At 37.8% G+C, this 23,014-nt stretch overlaps 1 protein-coding gene across 4 annotated transcripts in view; it reads left to right on the top strand.

Moving 5' to 3' along the window:
- NAV3 (neuron navigator 3) overlaps positions 1-22,808 on the top strand; it is a 267,533-nt gene extending 244,725 nt beyond the window's left edge. For 3 of the 4 annotated variants that reach the window (XM_026867890.1, XM_026867891.1, XM_026867889.1), the window contains 12 exons: positions 2,696-2,849; positions 5,805-5,979; positions 9,387-9,484; positions 10,068-10,163; positions 10,417-10,585; positions 11,332-11,567; positions 13,500-13,654; positions 14,579-14,650; positions 15,085-15,281; positions 15,957-16,075; positions 18,778-18,981; positions 21,135-22,808. In XM_026867890.1, the coding sequence (XP_026723691.1) occupies positions 2,696-2,849; positions 5,805-5,979; positions 9,387-9,484; positions 10,068-10,163; positions 10,417-10,585; positions 11,332-11,567; positions 13,500-13,654; positions 14,579-14,650; positions 15,085-15,281; positions 15,957-16,075; positions 18,778-18,981; positions 21,135-21,254 (1,795 nt within the window). In that variant the 3' untranslated portion in view covers positions 21,255-22,808. The remainder of the gene's footprint in view (positions 1-2,695; positions 2,850-5,804; positions 5,980-9,386; positions 9,485-10,067; positions 10,164-10,416; positions 10,586-11,331; positions 11,568-13,499; positions 13,655-14,578; positions 14,651-15,084; positions 15,282-15,956; positions 16,076-18,777; positions 18,982-21,134) is intronic. The other variant, XM_026867888.1, reaches the window with a different exon arrangement.
- Positions 22,809-23,014: the final 206 nt, after the last annotated feature.

The raw sequence follows: 23,014 nt of genomic DNA, 5'->3' as shown, positions 1-23,014 counted from the left end.
AAAGAAACCCTGACACAATAAATGTTTTTCTCCCTTCACATTCTGTGCAGACCAGTGAGGAATAACTCATCTCTATCTCTAGTTTTGTTAGGATTTTTTATAGGAAGATCACATTTTTGTGGTTTCAGGTATATATGTGTTTTTGGAGGAGGATTTCTACATTTTGGGGGCCCTTGAGTCTGATTTATTATCAATTTAACAATCACTAGTAACGGTCTTAATAGAAAGTGCCTGAACTTATACAAAACACTTTTATTCTTCAAAAGTATTTACTCGTGATTCACAGATCTGCTCTCATAACCATATCCTGTTTTCTTTCTACCAACACTGCTTTTTTCTCTGTCTCTTTGACTTGCTCTGTAGATGTACTGGTGTTCCCAGGATTTATCAAGGGCAAAACTACATATCTAGTCTTTCATCTCAAGGTCTTCCTATGGCTATTTGGTCTCTGAGCCTTAACTTCCTAAACTCTATCCAGTTCACAGCCTTCTGGTTATTCCCCCATTACATTTTTAAACACTAACCTTTCTGATCATATTATTGCATTTTTTATTATTGTGATATTTCTATACAGGATAACATAGACTCCTTCCCTTTCACAGAGAGATCACATAAAATGTATTTATTTAGATTAATTTATCTGTTATACTGATAATGTTACTTTCTTCAAATGACCCAGTTTTCCACTGCATAATTTAAACTTCTGTCACCTTCAAGACTTTTCATAATTGTCAGCAGCCTCTGTTCAGAGATCATCCTTCTTACTCCTTCTACCCAAAGTAACCTATTGATTTAAAAATCCTGATATTGTAACAAAAATAAAAGTAAAACTCCTTCTTTCTACTACTTTGAACCTTTGTCTGAAGCCTCGTCATGCTTCTGAGCTTCTTTCTGTGACTGCTCAGGAATGCTAACTTTTTGTTTTTCTTCCTTTTGATGAAGTCTCATCTTCTTATATAATTTTACAGTTGTAGGAGCTCTGGAATCTGCAAAAGAAAATTCAGTTCATACTTTCTGCTTCCATTCTGTTTATTTTACCAGTCTAGACAGCTTATTCCTGCTTCTTCCACAACTATAGTCTCTTTCTGCTTAATTTTAATCTTCTTTAAAAGTGGCTTGTGAAGGTCTTTTTTTCCATCCCTTCTCAAGATGTACTGCAAAAAAGCCACAAATAACCAACAATTAGATATGTGACTTCCCAGTTGTTCACATTGTTGTATGAGATAACCCATGCATGTAAATAAAATCTCATTTCTTATTTGTTTAGCATAGGTATGGGCACATCAAATCAAAAACTGTATCATAATTGGGAAAAAATTCTAGTATATGTCTTTATTCATTTTTACTCACATTTAAAATATTGGTACATGGTGTGAATAATATTCATTATTATCCTTCTTCAATTTGCCGTATTTTTTAATTTGCCATGAACTTCTTCATCTTCCCTTTGCTTACGCTTTCTTTAAATATTTTCTTGACCTGAGTCCTATAGTTCTAAACCATTACCTTTACTTTCTTTCAATTGCATCTGTCTAATACGTGTGTATGCAGGTCATCTCTAGTCTGGGCACCAAAGAAAAGGCAAAACGGTCACGTGGTCTACAAGCATAGATCCCGGTAAAATTGAGTGTGGGGCATGGAGTTGTATACCCAACTGCTGACCTGAAGAGTGCTGCATCTTCTTCCCCAAAATGCATTTGCATGCATTCTGGCAATTAAAAATTGACCTCTGTTTCTTGTTTGTATATTAGTAGTAATAATCGCAATAATAATGCTTATTACTATAAAATCTTTTTCATATTTAAATTGTTCTGCAAATATTAACATTTTATAGTGACAGTAATAAAGATCAAATAACATTGAGTGAATTGACTGAAAATGCTTAGTGTTACTATGTAGCCAAAATTCAGTGTTTTATTTTCTAAAGGTTCTGTTATGCAACAGATCTAGGTCTGATGATGACACAGAGAGGCAAAACAATCTGAAATGAGAACTGGACAGCTGTGGGTCCCTGGGTAAGAGATGTTTTGATCTCTTCCCACAGTGTAATGGTTTCTTTCCTTAAAACTAATTCTCATGAAAAATAATCCCATGGTGATTACTTTTAATCTAGTCTTGAAAGAAAACAAACCAAAACCAACCAGCATGATTTCAGACACCTTACATTACCAAATGACAGACTATCAGCAAAAAGTCAACCATCACAAATCAAAACCATTACAGATCAAAAACTTGTACATCATGAAGTCAAGGACTATCTCTTTGTTTACTGTTCAAAACAGAGAAAACTGTTGACACCTAACAGATAATAAATATCAGTAGTACAGTTTAATCAACATACTTCTAACTGTTGTTACTTAGGTATATCATAACATTTGCACCAAAGAAATGATGCAGATATAAAATCAAACTAAAACCAATGGGTGATACACACTCAAAGTTTTTAACAATGATTTTTTTACCATAGTAAACTATCTAACTAAACTGTAGAGGTATAAGCTGATCATTTCACCTGGAGAGGGTTTTTTTCCTTTTTTAATTTGCAATTTGAGCATTTTTATGTTTCTATGATATTCTCTTCACTCATAGGTTTCAGCAGCAGCAAGCATTTTCTGTACTTTGATATTTAATAATGACATTGCTTTGGGGGAGAACCTTCCTTTAATCTCGCAACTCTTTTCCTGCTCCTCTTTAGGATCTGTGAGTGTACAGAGGCAGAGGCTGAAATTATTCTTCAGCTAAAGAGTGAGCTGAGGGAGAAAGAGCTAAAATTAACGGACATTCGTCTTGAAGCCCTCAGCTCTGCACACCATCTGGATCAGATTCGGGAAGCCATGAACCGCATGCAGGTCAGTGCAGTAGCTGAGTGGTGACAGGGGTGCTCACCAAAGGTATGCCTGGTGTCTTTCCTTTCACTGTACTATGTTTCAGGTACCAAAAAATAGTCAATAAAAGTAAATTGCTAGATTAAAAGCACTTCCAAAGGATGGGTATGATAAGTGTTCACTTCATAATAATGACGTTCTTAGCATTTATATTAATACCTAAAATATGTTTAAGGGGTATGGAAGGAGACATAATCACTGTAATCACTGCCCAAAGGATATTTGTTAACTAAACCCTATGACTGGGGAAAACAACATTACAGACAAGCAGATCAAGAAGTGATTTCTACAGAGCTTTAAATCCTGAGGCTGTGTTGGTGGTGGGGATATATGTGCATGCTCTCTCATCATTTCTGATTCCTAACCAATTCATGGCTTGCCGAAGCAAAGAATGTAAAATTGAACTAAATTATTGTATACAGCATCGCTAAAATTTCACTACATTGTTTTGCTCCAAATCCTTTCTGAACACATTTTTCATCAGACAACTTTCCCTTTCATGAGGCTGAAAGGATGCAGAAAGAATGGCAGTGTTCCCCAGTGGATCACAGAGCTTTACGGGACACAGGTCTGTTACCCACATACAAGTGTTTAGTATCACACTGAGTGCCCTAAAGTATCTACAACATCCACACAGTATGACATAGGTCCTTCAGTAGATCTGAGCCCTTCTGGAATGACAGGTGAGATACCTAGAACATCCCCGAAGGCACTAGAAACCTCTATTTGGGAAACAGAATCAAGGCCATAGGGTGGGGGTTCAGTTTGAGACTAGGACAGAGACATTTAGATGTCTAGGTATGAGCTAGGTGATAAACTCCTATTGTAGTCAATTGAGTTTTAGTCCTACAGTAGTGAGGCCTAGAGAGCTATCTTAAAATCATCCTAAGATAGGTATAGAGGGTGAAATTGTTAGAGCATAGGCACCTATTACCTTTTGAACCAACCTCGGGTATTTTCATCTGCACAGGACTTAAAGGTTTAGCATTCTACCCATGGAAGACTCTTTACAATGACACTGGAAACCCACATTTACACAGCTGAATTCAACCCCAGTGGCTTGTCAGCTGAATTCTCTGTGCTGAGTGTTTAGGTCAGGTGTACCTGTAGGCACTTTGTATAGATGTCCACAGCAGCTGATTTCATAACCACCATATTTGGTGTGCTTGCTGTCTTTTCTAGACCTCTGTTTATACCATGCCTGTAGCAGTCCCAGCCACACCTTTAAACGTCTCTGGTACCCACCATCCTCCCAGGTGTTCACACCACTAGGTGCCAACATTGCTATGGAATATTTGACTGAACATTTAGGGAGAAGAATAATCAAGAACTCATCCATAAATATGGGTTTCAATTGTCCAGATATAAGTAAAGCATTTGATCTGGAGCCCCTAAAAAGTTTTTAGGAACTGTAAGGGATAGAATACAGTTAATTGCCATGGTGGAGAAACAGGATGTGAAGGCTTATCAGCTGATTACGGTTTTACACTGGAATATGAGTGCCTAAACGAGGTGAACTCCCCAGAGGGAGGAGTCTGCTGTAGTCACAGGCCTCCAAAGTTTGAGTTGCACCAAAGCTGGGCAGAGGCAAATAGTTCATATGGTGTTGCTGGTAATCACCACTTCTAAAGTTTTCCCAAAAGGACAGGCAGCCACCTTGGAGTTGCCAAACTCTGTGACATTTTGGAGAACTGATGAGGTTTGATAAGGGGGAAAAGTAAGACTGGTGTGAATGAAATATGAATACTGTGTGATTTCAAAGAACCTTGAAAATCTAAAACTCAGTTGAATTGAAGACTGCTAAAAGTTGTGTAATTAATCAGCATAAATTGCAGAGTAGATGGAGATGGCATGACTCATTTCACCATAGCTCCTAATTTGAACCCCAGGCTGAACTGGTGCATTCATCTATTACCTTCTGTCACTATTTTGCTGGTTTGTACCTTCCTTTTCACTGTCTCCTCAGCTTTGCCTCTGTGATCTAATCTTTCTGTAGCTGTTGAAGTGGGTTTTGTGATGCTATCCCTTATGTTTTTACTTGTAGCTGTACAGCCTTCATAAAAGAATAGTACTTTAGTGGAGTGTTAGTGAATGTGGAATTAAATTTGATGTGCAAAAACATCTGCAAGAATAAGCAGTTGCTTTGTCCTGTGCTTCGTGAAGCGACTGAAAGCTAGGTTTAGCTGGTACCAGGATGTTCTCAGGCTAAGTTTTCATTTTATTATTGTACATTCAGTAATCAGTTGGCATCACAGAGGATTTAGCTAAAAAAAATTCCTAGTTGTTCTGATTCATCTGTCACACTATGTTTTCATCAAAGAGGGTTTGCTGGCCGTAATGTGAACAATCCCATGTTTGAATGATCAGAAAGTCTTATCTGATATCAAGGAGAGTTATGAAACTGTTAAACTATCAATTTCTGATTTTCCATTTTTAATTTCATTTTTCCTCCTTGAAGTTACTGCTTACATTTGACATGCAATGACAGTAATAATTTTCTAAGACTTTAGAAACATTGACATATCCAAGATTTTAACAATAGCTTTCTTAACTGACTGTTACCTAAGATATTTGACAATCAAAGGTAGTTTATAAAACTGGGGATAGCTGGGAAAATCCTCACCACGCTTGTATTATGGTCAACTGTACAATAAACACAGAAGCTTGAAACGTATGTTGTTTAAGAACTGTCTTGAGGCATAAGTTAAACAAGGTTATAGGGGTTTTTTCTCTTCATTTCAGAAGTGAAGACAATTCAGTTTTCACTGACTGTGCTATACTTTTCATATATAGTGCTACATACTGCAGCGAAAGTGGTAAACCAGTTAGTTCCTGCAGCAAACACCAAAATAGGCACCCCCAGTGGTTTTCTAAAAGAATAACCTCCTCTGCTTTTATGTTGATTTCTCTTGAATACAGAATGAAATTGAGATATTGAAAGCTGAAAATGATCGTTTAAAGGCAGAGACTGGAAATACTGGAAAGCCTGCCCGGCCGTCATCAGAGTCTTCAAGCAGCACATCATCTTCTTCATCAAGGCAGTCACTAGGACTTTCTCTGAATAATTTAAACATCACAGAATCTGTTACATCAGGTAAACATATTTTGGGCACATGCATGCCTCATCGAAGAGTAAGAATTTACTATTTTCATCCTCTTAATGGGCCACTATAAGAAGCATGCCTTAAAATTAAAACACCTCATACCACTCAAGTAAACATCAGATATATATTCACTAATGGAGATGAGGAAGAAAGCTGACAGTCATTTCTGAAAATGTACCTTTTAGAAGGCTCTGAATAATTGTAGCAAATTTTTCATTATGTTTGCTTAGTTCCTTGCTGCGATACTTTCTGCATACCTAGTGTACAATACTCTTTGGTCATCTAGTTTACAGTTTTTTTCAGGAGAGTATCTGTTGTAGTATACATGACAACTGTGTAGATATGTTCTCTTGTCCCTGTGGGATAAATATGAGCATAGTATATGAAACTTACTTTTTTAGTTTATAGATCTTTTATAATTTGATTAGGTCCCTTAAGTCCATTTTGTGTTTGCAGCTGGAGCAGAAGGTGGTCTCAGTTAGCTTTATCCCTTACATTTTTTTAATATGATATAGCTAGTTAGCCTATGTTGGACCAAATCACCATTTATCACAGAAGCCAAACCCTGCCTGGCTTATTAAGCACTCTCATTATCTTCAATGAATGAGAGAAAGCAAGCAGAACTTTGGTCCACATCCTGAACATTATTTTCCATGTCATAGAGTTTATGATAATAAGGCTTCTACACTTGTTTTGATAATGTAGCCAAGAAACAGAAGTGCTGTCTCTAACATTAGAACCAGGAACAGAGGAGAAGCAGAACAGTGCTTATTAGCGTAGACTCCAAAGAAAGTATAATGCGGTCTCTGGAAGCAATAAAAATGTGGCTAAAAATTGTAGAAAGAGGCTAGGCAAGAGTACAGCTGGGAATGCGCCAAACTGCCTGACTATAATTTGGATTGTCAGTTAGTGGTATTATCTTGCCAGTCATTGATTACACAGAAATTTGAATATTTCTTCTGGTTAATATCAGATTTTATATGAAAATTGGTATATTTTTTTATTTACATTCCAGCCTACTTTTTTGCCAAGTTTAACTTTTAGCATGGATGAACCTGAGCTGGGCCTCGGTATACAACATTGTGTTGCAAAAACAGGGAAAAAAGTTTAACTATGGTTCCTGCTCACATATCCATGCACATTAAAAAAAAAAAAAAACAAAACCCACAAACCAAACCAGAATTTTTTTCATAATGGTAATTCTAGAATCTCTTTCATAAGCAGCAGCTCTTAGCACTTTGGCATTTGGTGCTAACTCTCAAATACAAGATTAAACATAATATAAGCTTTATATAATTTTCTGTGTTATTGGTTCTAAATGTTTTTCTAGCATGCAAAGCAATTACTTTTGGTTATAAGAAATTAAAGAAATAAGGGTGCCTAATGAGGAGTGGAGGATTTAATTTGATTATGGATCCAGCCTTTTTGATCATTGTGAGTATCATTTTGTTGCCATGCCAGAGAACTTGGATAACAGCTTCCTACCGAGTCTTCTGGGATTTCTGTGGCAGCTGTGTACGACTGAAGAAAAGTCCCTGAGATATGGGGAGGTTAATCATGGTGTGGACTAAGCTGAGAGAGACAACGAGGGCTTTAGCTCACCATATTAAAAAATGCTCTGACACTTTTGGGGAAACCAGTGCCTCTAAATGACTGTGGTCATCTGGAAATGACCAAAGCTATGCATTGCCACTTCCTACGGGTGTGACCATCTCCTCCAGAGGTGTGAGTGGCAAGTTGGGAAGGGGCTTGGTGGTCACAGACACCCATATTTCAGTCAGTCACTGGAGTAAAGAACAGCAAACAAGGACCAATACAAGACTGTGGTATCTAATGAAAAAGAGTGCCAGAGCTCAGAGGAGTGAGCCAGAGCCACCATAGTGCAGCTAAGGAGGAGACCTGGCAGGAGGTATTAAAGCAATTAGCACCACCATGAAATTAGACCCCCTTGGGCACCTTCTCAGCCCCTTGTGTCAGTGAGAGGGAAAGCTCTTAGAAAGTGGAATTTTTTTCTAGCCACAGAGTTGTTCCTTATTCCCAAAGACTTAGAGAAGAATGTATTTAAAAGGCTACATGAGGGTCATTTAGAGATTGAAAAATTTCACAGGGGAATCAGTTATATTGTAAATTGCCTTCAGATGAACTATGACATTATCAAAACTCTTAAGGTGTGTCAAATATGCCAAAATGCAAGACAAGTGAAGTGAAACATTCATTGGGTTTGACACACAAAAACTGTCTGCCTGGAATAAAACAAACATGGATTTGTTTAAGCTCACAACAAAAATGCTTCTTCATTCAGTCACTTAAAAAAAGAAAACCAAAACAAAACGAACAGCAGAATCTGCTTTCTAAATCTGGGTGTAAATTATCAAACATGTTACATGAGGACTTATTTTTTTAATACATTCATTGAGGTCATATTCATAAATTGTCTTTGGTTTTACTCTGAACAAGTGGCTGAATCTTACTCATTTAATTTGGGTGAAATCTGACCTTGTGTAGAGAATGACATGAAGTCCATGCTTTTCTTCAGTCACCACAGTAAGAATGAGCAGGACTTAGGGTAGTGGATTACTGTCCTGGACTTTGAAGAAAATGCAAATCCATAATCTCTTCTAATTTCATAGTTTAAATGTCTAACAGTAAAAACAACTGAGAGAATTTCTTGAGGAAGACAGCAGTTTTATCCCTTGCAATAAAGATGCAGGTTCAGCCTTCAGAAAGAAATACATCCTCCTGCTTTCTCATTTTAGGAATTAGTGAACAGGTAGAAACAGAGGCACAGAGCAGATCAGAACCACTCTTTATCTCCAGAAAAATTAAACATTTTCTTAGTGGAATGGATTAATAGAGAGTCCCATATTCTGGAGGACTGCAAAGTGGTTTTCTAAAGAAAAACGGTTTGTAAGCCTGTGTTAGGGGGTTAAAAAATGCTCTATCCATGCCATGTGTACAGAAATCAGCTGGAAAGAGAAATTAAATGCTGTTTTACCAGACATATCAAGGATTTCTTGATTTTCTCCTTACAACATTCTAAATGGCACGAGTGCCCAAAGATAAAAACTTAGTTTAGGTTTTAAACCACATTACTTTGTGGATGTATGGTAATTTTGAACAAGTTCCAAGAAGGAAAACAAAGGCAAGACTATAATACAAGAATTAATTTATATCTGAATTCCCTATTCATTTCTACATGAATAAAGCTCCTAATATTGCTTCAGAAATTAACAAATTATAACCTTTTTTTCATCCCCAACAGAAAAGGCAAGTTGTTGTGATGGCAACCTTTATTTTTAACCAGAAAAATCCTTTGAACAAATATTGAACTGATGTTGTGAATATAATGGATGTGATTTGTCAGGTTGATCACTTCGCTTCCTTTCTTTTATTGTAGATATTTTGTTGGATGATGTCACTGATGGAGCACTCCACAAAGAAGGTCATAGCGTGAAAATTTTAGTCACTATAAACAAGGGCTATAGTCAAGCCAAGGTAAGTTCATTGCCCACAGGTCTAGATGCAGAGTTATATTGTAAAGGCAAAATCTTGCAACATACTAGCTCAACTCTTTCACTACTTTCAGCCAGAAAAGGCTGAAGGGAAATATCCTCTCTTCTCTGCCATCCATGCTCAATACAGTTAAGCACTCTACATAGACTAATGTCATATGCCCTCCTGCTTTTGTGGTGGTTCAGACATTACCAGTTCTCAATTTAATTAGTAGTAGGATGTTCTGAGACTTGCTCTCTCCATTTAGAAGTTGTTATAAACTAGATGTATGCCTTGGACCCCTTAGGGTGCATCTATGAATATGCTACTGAAGTAATCAATTTGGAATTGCATTGTTATAAACACAGATTCAATCAAAGAGCAGAATAAGATACTGTATTTCCTTACTTATAAAGACATACCAAAGTAATAGCATCTATACCTGTTTCTGGCACAGATTTTTAACAAGGTTGTAATGTCACATTCTAAATAATATTACTTTTCTTCATTGGAAAAATTATGAATCTTCACAGAAAACTAATTACCACCATTTTTAGTCCAGTTTCCAAAAAACCTCTCTTTGCAGGATCAAAACCCACATGCATATCTGATAGGGTCAATTGGAGTCAGCGGAAAAACAAAATGGGACATCTTAGATGGTGTAATCAGACGTCTCTTTAAGGTAAGACACTGAAAAATTAGCTCAAATATTAATTGTTTTCTTTTTCACTTAATAAAAATTCTGTATTCTTTGGGTTGTCTTGCCAAATTTTTGTTTTATTTTGTTTTTTGACACATAGGTAACACCACGATTAAACTTTAATGTTGCTGTTCTTTTTTATGATTGTAGACAGTTCTCTATTGAATGTGACTGCAACTGCTTTCATTCAATAACCATTCTTATTTTTATGTCTTATGTTTTCATATAATTTCAGGAATATATTTTCCGAGTGGATCCGACTACTAGCCTGGGTTTAAGCTCTGACTGCATTGCTAGTTATTGTATAGGGGACATAATTAGAGCCCATAGCCTAGAAGTGCCTGAACTGCTGCCTTGTGGATATCTGGTTGGAGATAATAATGTCATCACTGTGAACCTGAAAGGTAAAACTCCAATAATATTTTTGCAGATACTGTAGAGTTCTTCACTGCAGTCCCCCATCCCTTGATATATTTTTTTTCGTACACCTGACCTTTCTGTATTTTGTCTCCAGTTCAAGGACTCATTTATCACATAAACTCTCTGTATGAAATTGTACAATACCTAACACTGTGTGACATTTTTGAGGCAAATCTAAGAATATCTGTTCTTCTCTGCCTGGCTGCTAAATCACAGCAAAGTACAAATTTCTGAACAGTGGTAAAAAAAAAAGCAAAACAAAACAGAGATGATGAGAAATATTTATGCTTTACCCTGTTCTGCAGGAAAAATTCAATACATTTCAATATTTGTAGGGATTTTCTATTGGAGGGGAGGGGGGCCTTCAAAAGAACTGTACATGCATTGATGTGACAACTGGAAACCTTTGTGACTGTCACTTTGACCTTTTTTGTCATGGTTGCCTGTAGTGTCTGAAACACACATCTTTGCCTCACTGAGTCTTCTCTTCACATTTACTTCGATCTAATCTCTCCCACCCATCTCGTCCCACTACCACTGTTTATTTTTTTGGCCCTGTAGAGGATATAAACATTTCCATGGTAATGAAGCCCTTGATGAGAATTTGATTTAGACAGAAGTATCTTACCTTGCTTTGAGCATAGCACTGATGCCATCAAGTGCTAGGACAAACCTATACCTAATTTAGCAAAGATGAAGACAGGCCATTTTTCTTTTCTTTTGTTCCTAGGAGTGGAAGAAAACAGTTTGGACAGTTTTGTGTTTGACACGTTAATTCCTAAGCCAATTACCCAGCGGTACTTTAATTTACTGATGGAGCATCGCAGAATTATTCTGTCGGGACCCAGTGGCACAGGAAAGACCTATTTAGCTAACAGGCTGGCTGAATATATTATAACTAAATCTGGCAGAAAAAAAACTGAGGATGCAATTGCAACTTTTAACGTAGATCACAAGTCAAGCAAGGTAAGTTACAGTGGACAAGATAACTTAGTGCCAAATTTGTAGTGAGGATGCAGAGCAGATCCTATTACTTGGCATAGTGTTTTGTTGCTCAGTTAGCAATTTTTCATACATGAATTCAGTCTCCAATCCCAGTGAGGAACAGCACCATATCTTTCTGATCTAAACCAACTGCTGAAGCACTATAAAGAAAGTCTGAATTTTTCCCTCACTTGAGGAAACCCACCTTAAGGACAGATACAGAGTCAAATTCTTATAGAAATTACATTCTCAGAGTGTCTGTAATTCCTTTGTCAGTAAGGTTGCATACATAGTTATACTAGTGTACTTGTTTTTTTATAGTGATAATAGCAGCCTACTGTTAGCAAAGATTTCAGAATGGGATTCTGAATTAATGTCTTGGGTTCAGCTTCTTAATCAGCACTTGAGAAATACAACTGCTTCCATGGTTTCTGGTGTGCATCGGTCGGGAAGTTGACCATACTAAAATTGCCTCATGCATCATGTCACATTCACAGTGATTTACATTAGCTCAGATTATCAAGCTTCTAGAATGACTACTGTGCTAGCCACAGATAATACTATTCATTTGCTGTCCTAAATTGGGTGTACTCCTAACTTCCCTAACCCAGGGAAAAGGAAATGAAAAGGTTTTGCCCAGAGCTTTCTGATTGGCACAGAACATAATGTTAACATATGTTATCATTGTTAACATAAGAGGGAAGAACATACAGATCCCAAAGGGGCGAGAGAACCATTCCAGTAAAAACACCACTTTTCACTGTCTTTATACAGAGGATTTGTGATGCCATTTACTTTGGCAGGGGATGTGTTTATGTTTTTTCATTGTCATATACATTTATAATGAAAATTGTCCCACAAAGAGCAAGTTTTTGGATTTCTGGTAAATTGCTTATTGTATGTGGTTTTGTTTTGGGTTTTGGGTTGGTTGTTGTTTTTTTTTCTTTTCCTTTGTTTCTATTAAGATATATAGAACTTTTGAGTTTGTAGTAAAAAAGAAAAAACAACATTGTCAAAGACCAAGTGTGTTTGAATAATACAGATGGTGCTATTTCATGGAAGAAACCCATGATATTCCCCTAGAGACACCTGATCATAAAAAGTCAAACAGAAATATTTCTTGAAATAAAAAAAGATTGCATGTACCCATTAAAGGGGAAATTCTTCTATCCCTGATCCAGAAAGTAAAACGGCAATAAGAACTTTGTCCATAATTCTGAACATTCCCAACACTGACAAAACTAGATACCTCTAGAGATACAGCTGTAAAACTTGACTAGCCCAGACCCCCAAGGGCAACAAGGTGTTGAGAAAAATATGAAAAGTTTTAATTATAGAAAGCTCCCTTTTACTTCAGCACTAAATGGCAGACAGGCAGCTGATAGAAAATAAAGAATTTACAAAATAAATTTTATAACGAGGTGTGATATAGTATCCTCAAAAGGTCAAACAGGTTTTCAGTGAGAGTGGTGAAAGGAGTTCTCTGAAGGAGCGGGTCAGTATGCCTAAATTGCATGGTAATTTGATGGGAGTTTTTTAATGTGCCATTCATAAGAATGGAAGTCCAACAATTAGTCTATCTCAGCCCATTGGAAATTACATATTTTGTTGAAACCTATTTTCATCTGGAGATATTTTATCAACAGGTTTCTAAGGAATGTATCCACCAATTAGGAATGTGTATGCTTCAGTCACTTGCCTTATGTTTAGTGCCTTTGTTTTTCCTAGCATGTGGCTTCAGTGTTGCCCTCTCTAAGAAGCAGGTCTTCCTGCCTGTGCTCATCCAGCTGAATGATCCACAGTGGGAAAACTCTGCAGCAGCCTCTATCTTTCTGAAATTTTTTTCCACTGAAATTACATCTGTGGTCTAATTGGGTTAATCTTTTCTGGGGTTTTTTGTTAATTCTGCTGAAGGATCTGAGACAATACCTGGCAAACCTAGCTGAGCAATGCAGTGCTGACAACAATGGTGCTGACCTCCCTGTGGTCATAATTCTTGATAACCTCCACCACATCAGTTCACTAAGTGACATCTTCAATGGTTTCCTCAACTGTAAATATAATAAATGGTAGGTAATAGCTCTTCTTTCCTCTTTCACACACCTTTTTCTATTAAAACTGTAAAAGCTGTTTCTTATTTTGCAAAATAAAATGTCCCAGTGGAAACTTACACTCCCACAAGCTGTCAGCAAAGCTCTTACGTGCTTGAATAATTTTAACCCTCTTCAGCCAAGTACTTAGGTGTCTGATTCACTTTGACTCCCATGCATCTCAGTGAGACATAAATGTACCACAAAATTTAAGAATGTATTTAAATGCTTGAATGAATTAGGGTTTTATCCCTTTCACCCTGTCAGATCACACAAGCCTGTTAGTACCATGAGGACAGCTCATGGGAAAGCGAGAAGAAATGCACTTTATAATAGTGGAATTTGGGATACGTGTGAACCCCATAAACCATGCCGTGCAGAAGCAGCTATATATCTAGCAGACTTACACTTCCTACAGCTTTCCTGTACCACTGCAGAAGTATGAAGTTTGCTAACTGTCCTTTATTGTCAAGCGAGAATAAAAATAATGATTTCTGGAACATTTTCTGGCCTGTAACATTGGCTATTTCTGCTGTAAAAGTGCCAACACAGGGACTTCCCTTCATAAAATCACTGCATGTTATGCCTTACTCATGAGATTCACTGGCTTCTGAAATTAAAACTCTAAGCCTACTGCAAAATTATGAGGTGCATGAGGACAGGATTGCCCCATTTGTTTCTTTATTACAGGTGAGTACTAGTAAACTACAAATGTGCAGAAGGGGAAGTCATACAAGAATAAACATTTTAAAAAGGGTGCCTCAGAAATATTTTAAATCTAAAGCTACAATACATCCAGAGACTTTTTAAAAATTCTCCTAGTGCAGATAAGAAGAAAGAATATTCTCTGAATATCTGAATGGATTCTCCCTCAAAAAAACCCTACTACTTTTCTCTTTTCAGTCCCTATATTATTGGAACCATGAACCAGGGAGTTTCTGCTTCACCAAATCTGGAGCTGCATCACAATTTCAGGTACATTCACTCTGTATTTACTGTGGCCATGTTTGCACGGCTCCCTGCTTCCCAGCCCAGTTCTTCAACAAACATTGATCTTGTGTATCCTCACAGCAAAGTATTTTAGCTTCTGTGTCTCTCCTGTATTGATGGGTCTCTGAGTGGTGTTGGGGAATAGTGAAAGAAATAAGATACTTTCTGACACCTCTAGAAAGTTGCTGAAGATGACTGCATTCTTGCATTTCATTGGTCTTCAGCAGTGTCTTTAATTTCTGCTGAAACCTCTAACAACTGTGTTGTAGCGGTGGGCAATAATGTGGTTTATTAGAGCAGTTTTATACTTGCTGACTAACAAGACTCACAATCTTGTGACATTACCTTCATCTATATGTTTAAGAGGAGATGATGTATTTGGTATTCATTGCTGCTTGACATTTATCCTTTCTACCCAGGTGGGTGCTGTGTGCTAATCATACAGAGCCTGTTAAAGGTTTCTTGGGCAGATACCTGAGAAGGAAACTGATTGAGACTGAAATAGAAAAGAACATACGCAATAATGATCTCATCAAAATCATTGACTGGATCCCCAAAACATGGCATCATCTCAACAGCTTCCTAGAAACACACAGCTCTTCAGATGTAACCATTGGTGAGTCCATTGGCGGAGTGGCTTGAAATAAGGATGCATGCTGAGCATTTCAGATATATTATCAGTGAAGGATATATTATCTTTTTAAAAGTTTCCATCTCAAAACTGGAAGTACAACATCAATGTGGGGAATTTGTCTGGTTGCCAAGATTGAAATGAAAATAGGAGGTTTAATGAGAGAGTATGTGTTTTCTGGTATTTCTGCCTTGGTTGCTATAGACTTTCAAGTAGATGATCATAATTTTAAAAAGTTAATTTAAAAAAAAAAACCTAAATAGCAACTTTCCTAAGCTTAAATGTTTTCCTTGCTTTCATACTGCAGTATAATTACAGCAATAAAAACATTTGCACAGTCAGTTCAGCAAACTAGCAGGTGGCAGATATACATGTACCTGAGGTCTTTTAGTGGAATAGCTTTGTTAGCAAAGAAGTTATCCTTTTACATAGTTTTGCCTGTAAAACTTGTAAGTGTTCATCAGGCCCTAGAACTGGATAAAGTGACACTAGCCCTTTTTTAATAACAGGAGACTGGTAGCTCCCTTATTTTAGTCCTCTATTAGTATTCTCTTCACTTGAGTTTGCTCCAATACTACTTTTTTTTATTTCTGTGAAGATTTTTTTTAGTGTGTTCTACTAGCAGTTCTATTTTTTTTAATACACAACTTGACTTCTCAGGTCCCCGCCTCTTCCTCCCTTGCCCTATGGATGTTGATGGCTCCCGAGTGTGGTTCACAGACCTCTGGAACTATTCCCTGGTGCCATATCTTCTGGAAGCTGTGAGAGAAGGGCTTCAGGTATGTCATTTGTTTCTCGGCAGTTTTTAAAAATTAGTTTCATAGGCTTTCTCCAAGCTGCTTTCAACCAATGCATCCAAGTATGAATGCTGTTGTATTTGCAAGAAGAAAATATGTGGAAGTGTTATAGAAATCAGCCTTGAACTCCTTTTGACCTGCTCTTACTCTGATGTATAATAATTTGGCTTTGTCTGCTCCAGCACTAGCATATCTTGTATTTTATGAAGAGGGTTTCTGCTCTGTAACTGGAGAAAGGTTCTTCTTTTTCACCTGTAAAGAGTTCACAGCAATGCCAAATACAGCTCAGATTGCCTCCCTGTGTCAAGACAGTCTCAGTTTACCCCTGCATGGAAGAGTTAATAGCCCTTACACTGATACAAGAAAATAGCTTTGGTCTGTATAATCCTCTCCCAGCTATGTACACATGTAGGCACACAGGCTTGTGGAGGAAAGCTTTTGAACAAGGATATTTTCATCATTCAGGAAAAAAAAAAAAAAAAAAAAGTTTTCTGGCCTTATCTAACCAGATTGAGATCATTTACTCTTTGACCCTGCTGAACATGAAGGTCTGTCTTTTTTTGCCCTTATAATTTGCATCCCTACTTGTATTTACCATAGTTTTGTTTCTTCTTTTTTCTCTCTCTATACAGGCTGAGGTTTTCTCCTAACTCTAATTCTCATTTTAGGTAATAGTGTCATCAGATCAGAGTACTTCATGAGTCCGTCTGCTCTCCAGAGCTAGGTGTTAGCAGCTGTTCCATTGATTGTTAATGAATCATTTCTTCTACTTTAATAGAAAGAAGGCTACAGATAGATTTGCTGTATATAGCACTGTAAACTCTCCCATTTAGGCTAAGATTTCAGACCATTACACATCTTTGGAGCAAACCTAAATCTTAAAATTAATCCTCTTTTTTTCCCAATCTTTATTTGTCTTTCTCCCTTTTTCTTTTAAGCACTGCGATTCTGTGTCCCCTGAAAAGATGTTTTGTGGAAAGGCAGTTTTTTGCCACACATGACACTGAAAGAAATTACTGCACAGTGCAGAGGGGATTGTTATGGACTAGTCAAAGGGTGTAAGCAGCTGCGGTTTCTTTATCGCCTTGTATTGACATAGTGACATACTAATGCAATGGAGGTTTAGAATCTTGCCTATTGAATATCTCACACTTTCCTAAAACTGCTTATCTCTCTGGGAATTGCAGAGTGTTTATGCCTTGTGCAAAAAACTACCAAACACCTCATGTAACAGTCACAGTGAGATTAACAGTGCTTGTTTAGACCAGATAGATATAAAAATGCAGTGATATTCTTTATTGCTCAGTATTTTCCCAAATATACAGGATACCTACTCAAATGAAAATTTCAGTTCTGGAGCAGAAGATGGCAGCATATAGAAAAAAAATACACTGTTTCATGAACTGTTCCCATTTTTAGCTGCTTTGGATGGCTTCCATATAATAACATTAATAATAAACAGAAATCTTTTATATGATATAATTAGATGTTCCTGGAACCAGGAACTGGTAGAAAATGCCTTTCGAGCCTGGTACTTTGCAAACTCACTTGTCAGACACAGAATTTACAAGCCTTGCTCCAGATTCCAGGAAAGAATCGCTGTTAAACTCAGATGAGGGGAAGTGCTGCCTACAGCCTGCTACTTCCCTGAGAAACATTTCCTCTTGGTTTATTTAGGCAGATCCCTGTTATAGCAGTCTAGCCTCAGCATAGGGCAGGAGTCTGAGTATCTCTGTGCATAATATAGGGAACTTGGCTGCCTAAGCTGGAGCTCTGGATCCAGCAAGTGCCTGGGAGCAGGTGCTGCAGTGATAAGCACAACTCATCTCTGGCTTTAGAACTAAAATCCTTCACTGGTTTACTCCCTTTAGGAGTGAAGCCCATCTAAATGCTCCATGAGTGTATGCTCTGCCAATATTATGCTGCTCTTTGGATTGCATGAAGCTGTTTGAGCTGGGAGAAATCGCAAATCCCTGGTGAATGGTTCCCCATCCCAATGTGTCATTGTCACAGCTAAAGGAAATCTGTAAAGCAGCAACCAAGGGGCTCTTGGTTAACATGTTCTCTGTAAACAGCAATGTGGAGAAGGGTGCATTTTAGTGAGGAAGCTACCAGACCTCCTAAATCTACAATATTCTTATTCTTCCTTCCACTGTCCTACCAGATTCATAAGCATTTTTGTGCTTCATAGTAGGAAAAACCTATCATTTGTGAATTTCTTCTCTTAACCTTGTAACAGACTTAAGGTGTGGATGGATGTCTGCTTCTGCATCACATTTTGTAGGAGAAGAGAACAGTCTGTACTGGCACTTCCTAATTCACTTCAAACAAAATCCAATTAACTTGAATGTTTTAGATAGGTCTGAGTTAATTTCACTGATATGCCTTAAGCAAATTACCTAAAGGTCTAATTTCACATTGTATCAAGAACTTGTGGCTTACCCTGTTGCCTACAAGTATCACCAGTCACAGAGTGCTTTTCAACTTGCAGCCACTCTGCATATTGAAGGAACATTAATGAAGATGAGGTCTTTTGAATGTCTCATCATATCTGAATGCTGAGCACATTTGAAAATAAACCACTTATTAAAATGGCTTAGATGGTTTTGATTACTTTTGTCTGCTATTACAACTGGTACTGAAAATGCTGTAGGATACTTACCTGTGTTATATCCATAATATAGATGTACGGTAAGAGGGCACCCTGGGAAGATCCCTCCAAGTGGGTAGCTGACACCTATCCATGGAGTTCTGCATCTCTACAGCATGAGTGGCCATCATTACTTCAGTTAAGACCAGAAGATGTTGGTTATGAAGGTTATGCATCAGCAAAGGAAGGAACAACCTCAAAGCATGTTCCACAGACAGATACAGAGGGGGATCCCTTGGTAAGATGTAAACAAGTCTTTTCAGTATGTCTTTTATTGTCACATTTTAAATTGTACACTCTACAGTGTAAAACTACTGTGTACCTGTTCCAAAATAGGCTTTTAAAATGAATCCTACTGTAATTTATTAAAAAGATTGAAAATAAAAGGAAAATGTATCAGGACGGCAGGTTTCACCATTGTATTAATATGTCCCTAAATTGCTTCCATTTCCCGTATGCCCAGAAATGTGTCTGGTCTTCATCATTATAATGCTTGGGTACCACTCTTCAGCAACTTATTAATCAGTTTATTCTAAAAACACTTTTCAAGTCCTTCATCTACATTTTACAAATGAGGGACTAAGAAGCTTGCATTATCTAACCTGTCTACCATGAGAATTTAGTGGAAATGCAAATTAGACAGCCATCCTCCCATTGCTCAGAAATTTTCAAGATAACTGATGACTGTGTAACAGTCTTAATGTAAAAGGAATGCAAGTGTGGTGGCATTAAAAGATAAGACGTTGATTTCCCTCAATGCCCTGCATTGTTTTATTTAAATACAATCCCAGACATTTGGGTTTACCATTGCCTTCTCTGATAACGGACTATAAAATTGCATATATTGAACTGCTATTCTTTTATAGTGCTTTCCCTATAGACTTCCTTCATCATGATTCAAAATACCGTTTTAGAGAACTGTACCTCTGGAAAAGGGAATTTCTCAGAGGAAAATGCATTTAACTCTTATAAGTGCTAAGAAAATTACTCCTTGGCCTCACTGTAGGTTTTAGTATCCAAAACCAGACCTCACATCCTGAAGAAGTGTAGAAAATCACTCATTTGATCCTCTGTCTCCTAGTCCACAAGCTTTGGGGTGATTGACTCTGTGATTTGGGCTGCCAGTGAGTGTACTGGCCAGGCTTCCAGCATGCCTGCATCATCTCCACAAAGGTGAAAATACTTGAGTAGCTTGAGTTCAGTGTCCCATCACCCTTGCTCCCCGCACACTGTGATTGGTATCTGTATCTGACTAAATATCAGAAGCTTGAAACTTGAGATAGTTGAGCTTTCCCCTGCTTCCAGTGGAGCTCATGGGGAGACAGACACTGCTCTTGTGGAAACAGGACACTTCAAGTGCAGGCTGTATTGCACACCCACCACATATATCCTGTATTCTCAAACATGGATACCTATTAAACCTTCAGCAAAAGCTACCTGATAGCATTAAAGAGTATTAAACACTGTTCAATGCCTAGAGAAAGCTTTGCAAACTCTGCAGGTTGAAACCATATAGATGTAAGGATTCCTGAGAAAACTGGAAACACACGACCGTGTAAGATTACATCTTTCTCTTTGGTTTTTTATTGCCTACTTTTTTGTAATGACAGTGTATTTGTTCCTTGAAAAACACTAAAGCAATGTCAACATTGCTTGCAGCTCTGAGCATGCCGGCAGAAGTGGATGTTTTATAAATAAAATCCTGATCGTTATACAGAGTTAGGTGTCAAGCATCCAAGTAATTTTCTGGGGCTTAATCCTGCTTTTTTATGATTTTTTAGATGGGTTTCAGGTTCTAATAATCCCCAAATTATGTGAGGGCTCTCCTCTCCTGGGTAGGAGGATCTGTTGCTGCTCCCCTGCTGAGGTCAGCCTCTCAACAGCAGATGGGACTCTTTCATGAAGCAGCTGGCCTCAGTCCACCCCTCTCTCGCTCCCTCCCAGTCTCTCTCTTGCAGAGGGGGTATGTTAATGTGATTATGTTTTCAGTTGCTTTTCCAATGTAGTGAGTCTATGTCATCCAAAAATTATCTGGAAGCTTGACTGTCTCCAAATATGGGCCCAGATGTCCAGCTGTGATATGGCTTCCTTCCCCTGCCGGTGTTGCAGCTGCAGCCAGTCTCACCCCTGAATTAAAGAGAGTTATCAGGCAGCTCCATTGTGTCCCTGTGGCTCTTTGGACCTTTAAACTTCTATTTAAAGACCAGAAGGCAGTGAAAAGGGTCCCAGGAGGAGCTGCTGACACTCTGCCCTTTCTGAAATCCTTTTGTATTGTCCCCTCAGCTAGATACCAGCACACTCGTACAGCAAAGGAGCTTAATTAAATTTTTACCACGTTCACTGCAGCATTAAGTGAGACAAGACTATGTAAACATTGCTTTCTTCTTTCAGATGAACATGCTAATGAGGCTTCAAGAGGCAGCCAACTATTCGAGCGCACAAAGCTGTGACAGTGATAGCACCAGCCACCATGACGACATTTTGGATTCATCCCTTGAATCAACTCTCTGAAAGGGACAAACCTTAGTGGAGGATTATGGTAAAATATGTTTCCACTAGACCACTGCCAGTATTAAAGCAGCACGCCGAGGTCCCTGAGCGAGAATGGTGTGTTGTAGGTAGGCAGGAGACCTAACTGCAAAGTCAGGAAGAAAAATTGAAGTGGAAAGCTTGAATAGTTTAATTTCAAGGCATTTCAATACCTATGGAGCCAAGTGAGACTCCATTTGTCAACTGGAAAGGGCCCTAGACCAAGGGCATCTAAGCAGATTGCACACGTGTTAGCCAAACTGGAATATTTTTTTTCCCTTTTCCTCTTTCTCTCTCTCTGTCTGTCTCTCTGTCTCTGTTTCTCTGCACAAGTTTACAGTGCAACTTCTGGTTTGTTTTTTTTTTTTTCCTTTAGTTTACCCTGAGGTGCTGCATGAACAATGCGGTCTTCTCATTCTCTTCTAACCTCTGTTGTGCCACATGGTGCTGGTCACAGGACTGCAGTGGTGTTTGTGTTTTACGCTACTGCCCATTCCAAAACAAGTCAAAGATGATGATAGTAACTCAGAAAGCACAAACAGTATTGTGCAATCACCAGAAAACATGACTGTGATATGCTGGATAAGTGCCAATTTAATTCTAACTGCCATGGTCACGGTGATGCTCTCCATCAAGTTTTTAGTACACAAGTCACAGTTTTTATAAAGTTGTTTTTACCACAAAGGTCTTTTTTAACCACCTGCCCACTCCTTAACAACAGTTTTATACCAATTATTAACCAACACTGATTAAAGGCTTTTTAGGGCTTCATTTGTTTGAGCCTTTTCAGTGAAAGAAGGAACATTTCTTATGGTGCTGTCTCACTGCCTTAAAACAGATTTCTAGAACAGTTTTACAGTTGGTTTAATTCCTAAACCATTGGTAATTAACACTGTTTTTTTCTTCATTTACTAATGGGAAAATGTCAGTTAACACAGTAGCCTCATATCTGTATATCATGATTTTTTAAAGTAACGGATAGGAGAAAGAACAGTTGCTATATAATATTTTTATCTTGTGAATAGATTGCTCTGCCTACCCTCAGAAATACACAAGGAACCCAAACCCACTTCCACTGCCACCTAAATGCTGAGAAAATCGGCTCAAATCCATTTGGTCCCATGGAATGGAATTTTTGGAGGATAGATGTTTTGAATTCTTATCCAGCAGAGCTGGATGCACTTGATGCAGCATGAGCACAAATATATGTGTTTTTTTCCTTTTTCTAGTTTTAGCATGTTGTTTTGATTGCTATTGTTGTACATGAAGAATTCATCATAAAAGAACACTGAAGCAGTGATGTCCACTGTGGAAGAGGAAGAGTTTATACTGTAAAAGTGGGTTGGTTTTGCACAGTCTACTGGGTGGGTATTGTAAATATTTAAAAAAAAAAAATAATTAAAAAAGCCTTGCACAAATCAAATCGAAAACAAACAAGCAAACAAAATTGTATTTTATTCTGTTGGTGTTAAGAGATGTTTCACTTGCTGAGATTTCCTGTATGTTGCGAACAAATACAGAATGCAAACCTTAAAAGCTGTTATTACCTGGTGTGTTTGTCCTGTACTTACAGTTGTTATGACTATGCAGGAGCTATCAATGCTACAGTCAGCATGTTTCAATATCTATACAAAGCCAATACATTTTGGGGGGAAAAATATCTGAAAATGTTTTAAGTGCATATGTCACGGCAGGCTACAATCAGATTGCATTCAAACTGCTCAGAATGATCGGAAACACTC

Source organism: Athene cunicularia (assembly GCF_003259725.1).
Source record: "Athene cunicularia isolate RWA chromosome 1 unlocalized genomic scaffold, athCun1 chr1_part2, whole genome shotgun sequence".
Classification (NCBI taxonomy): domain Eukaryota; kingdom Metazoa; phylum Chordata; class Aves; order Strigiformes; family Strigidae; genus Athene; species Athene cunicularia.
Note: the sequence above shows the minus strand (reverse complement) of the source record. Positions and strands in the feature narration are given on the sequence as shown.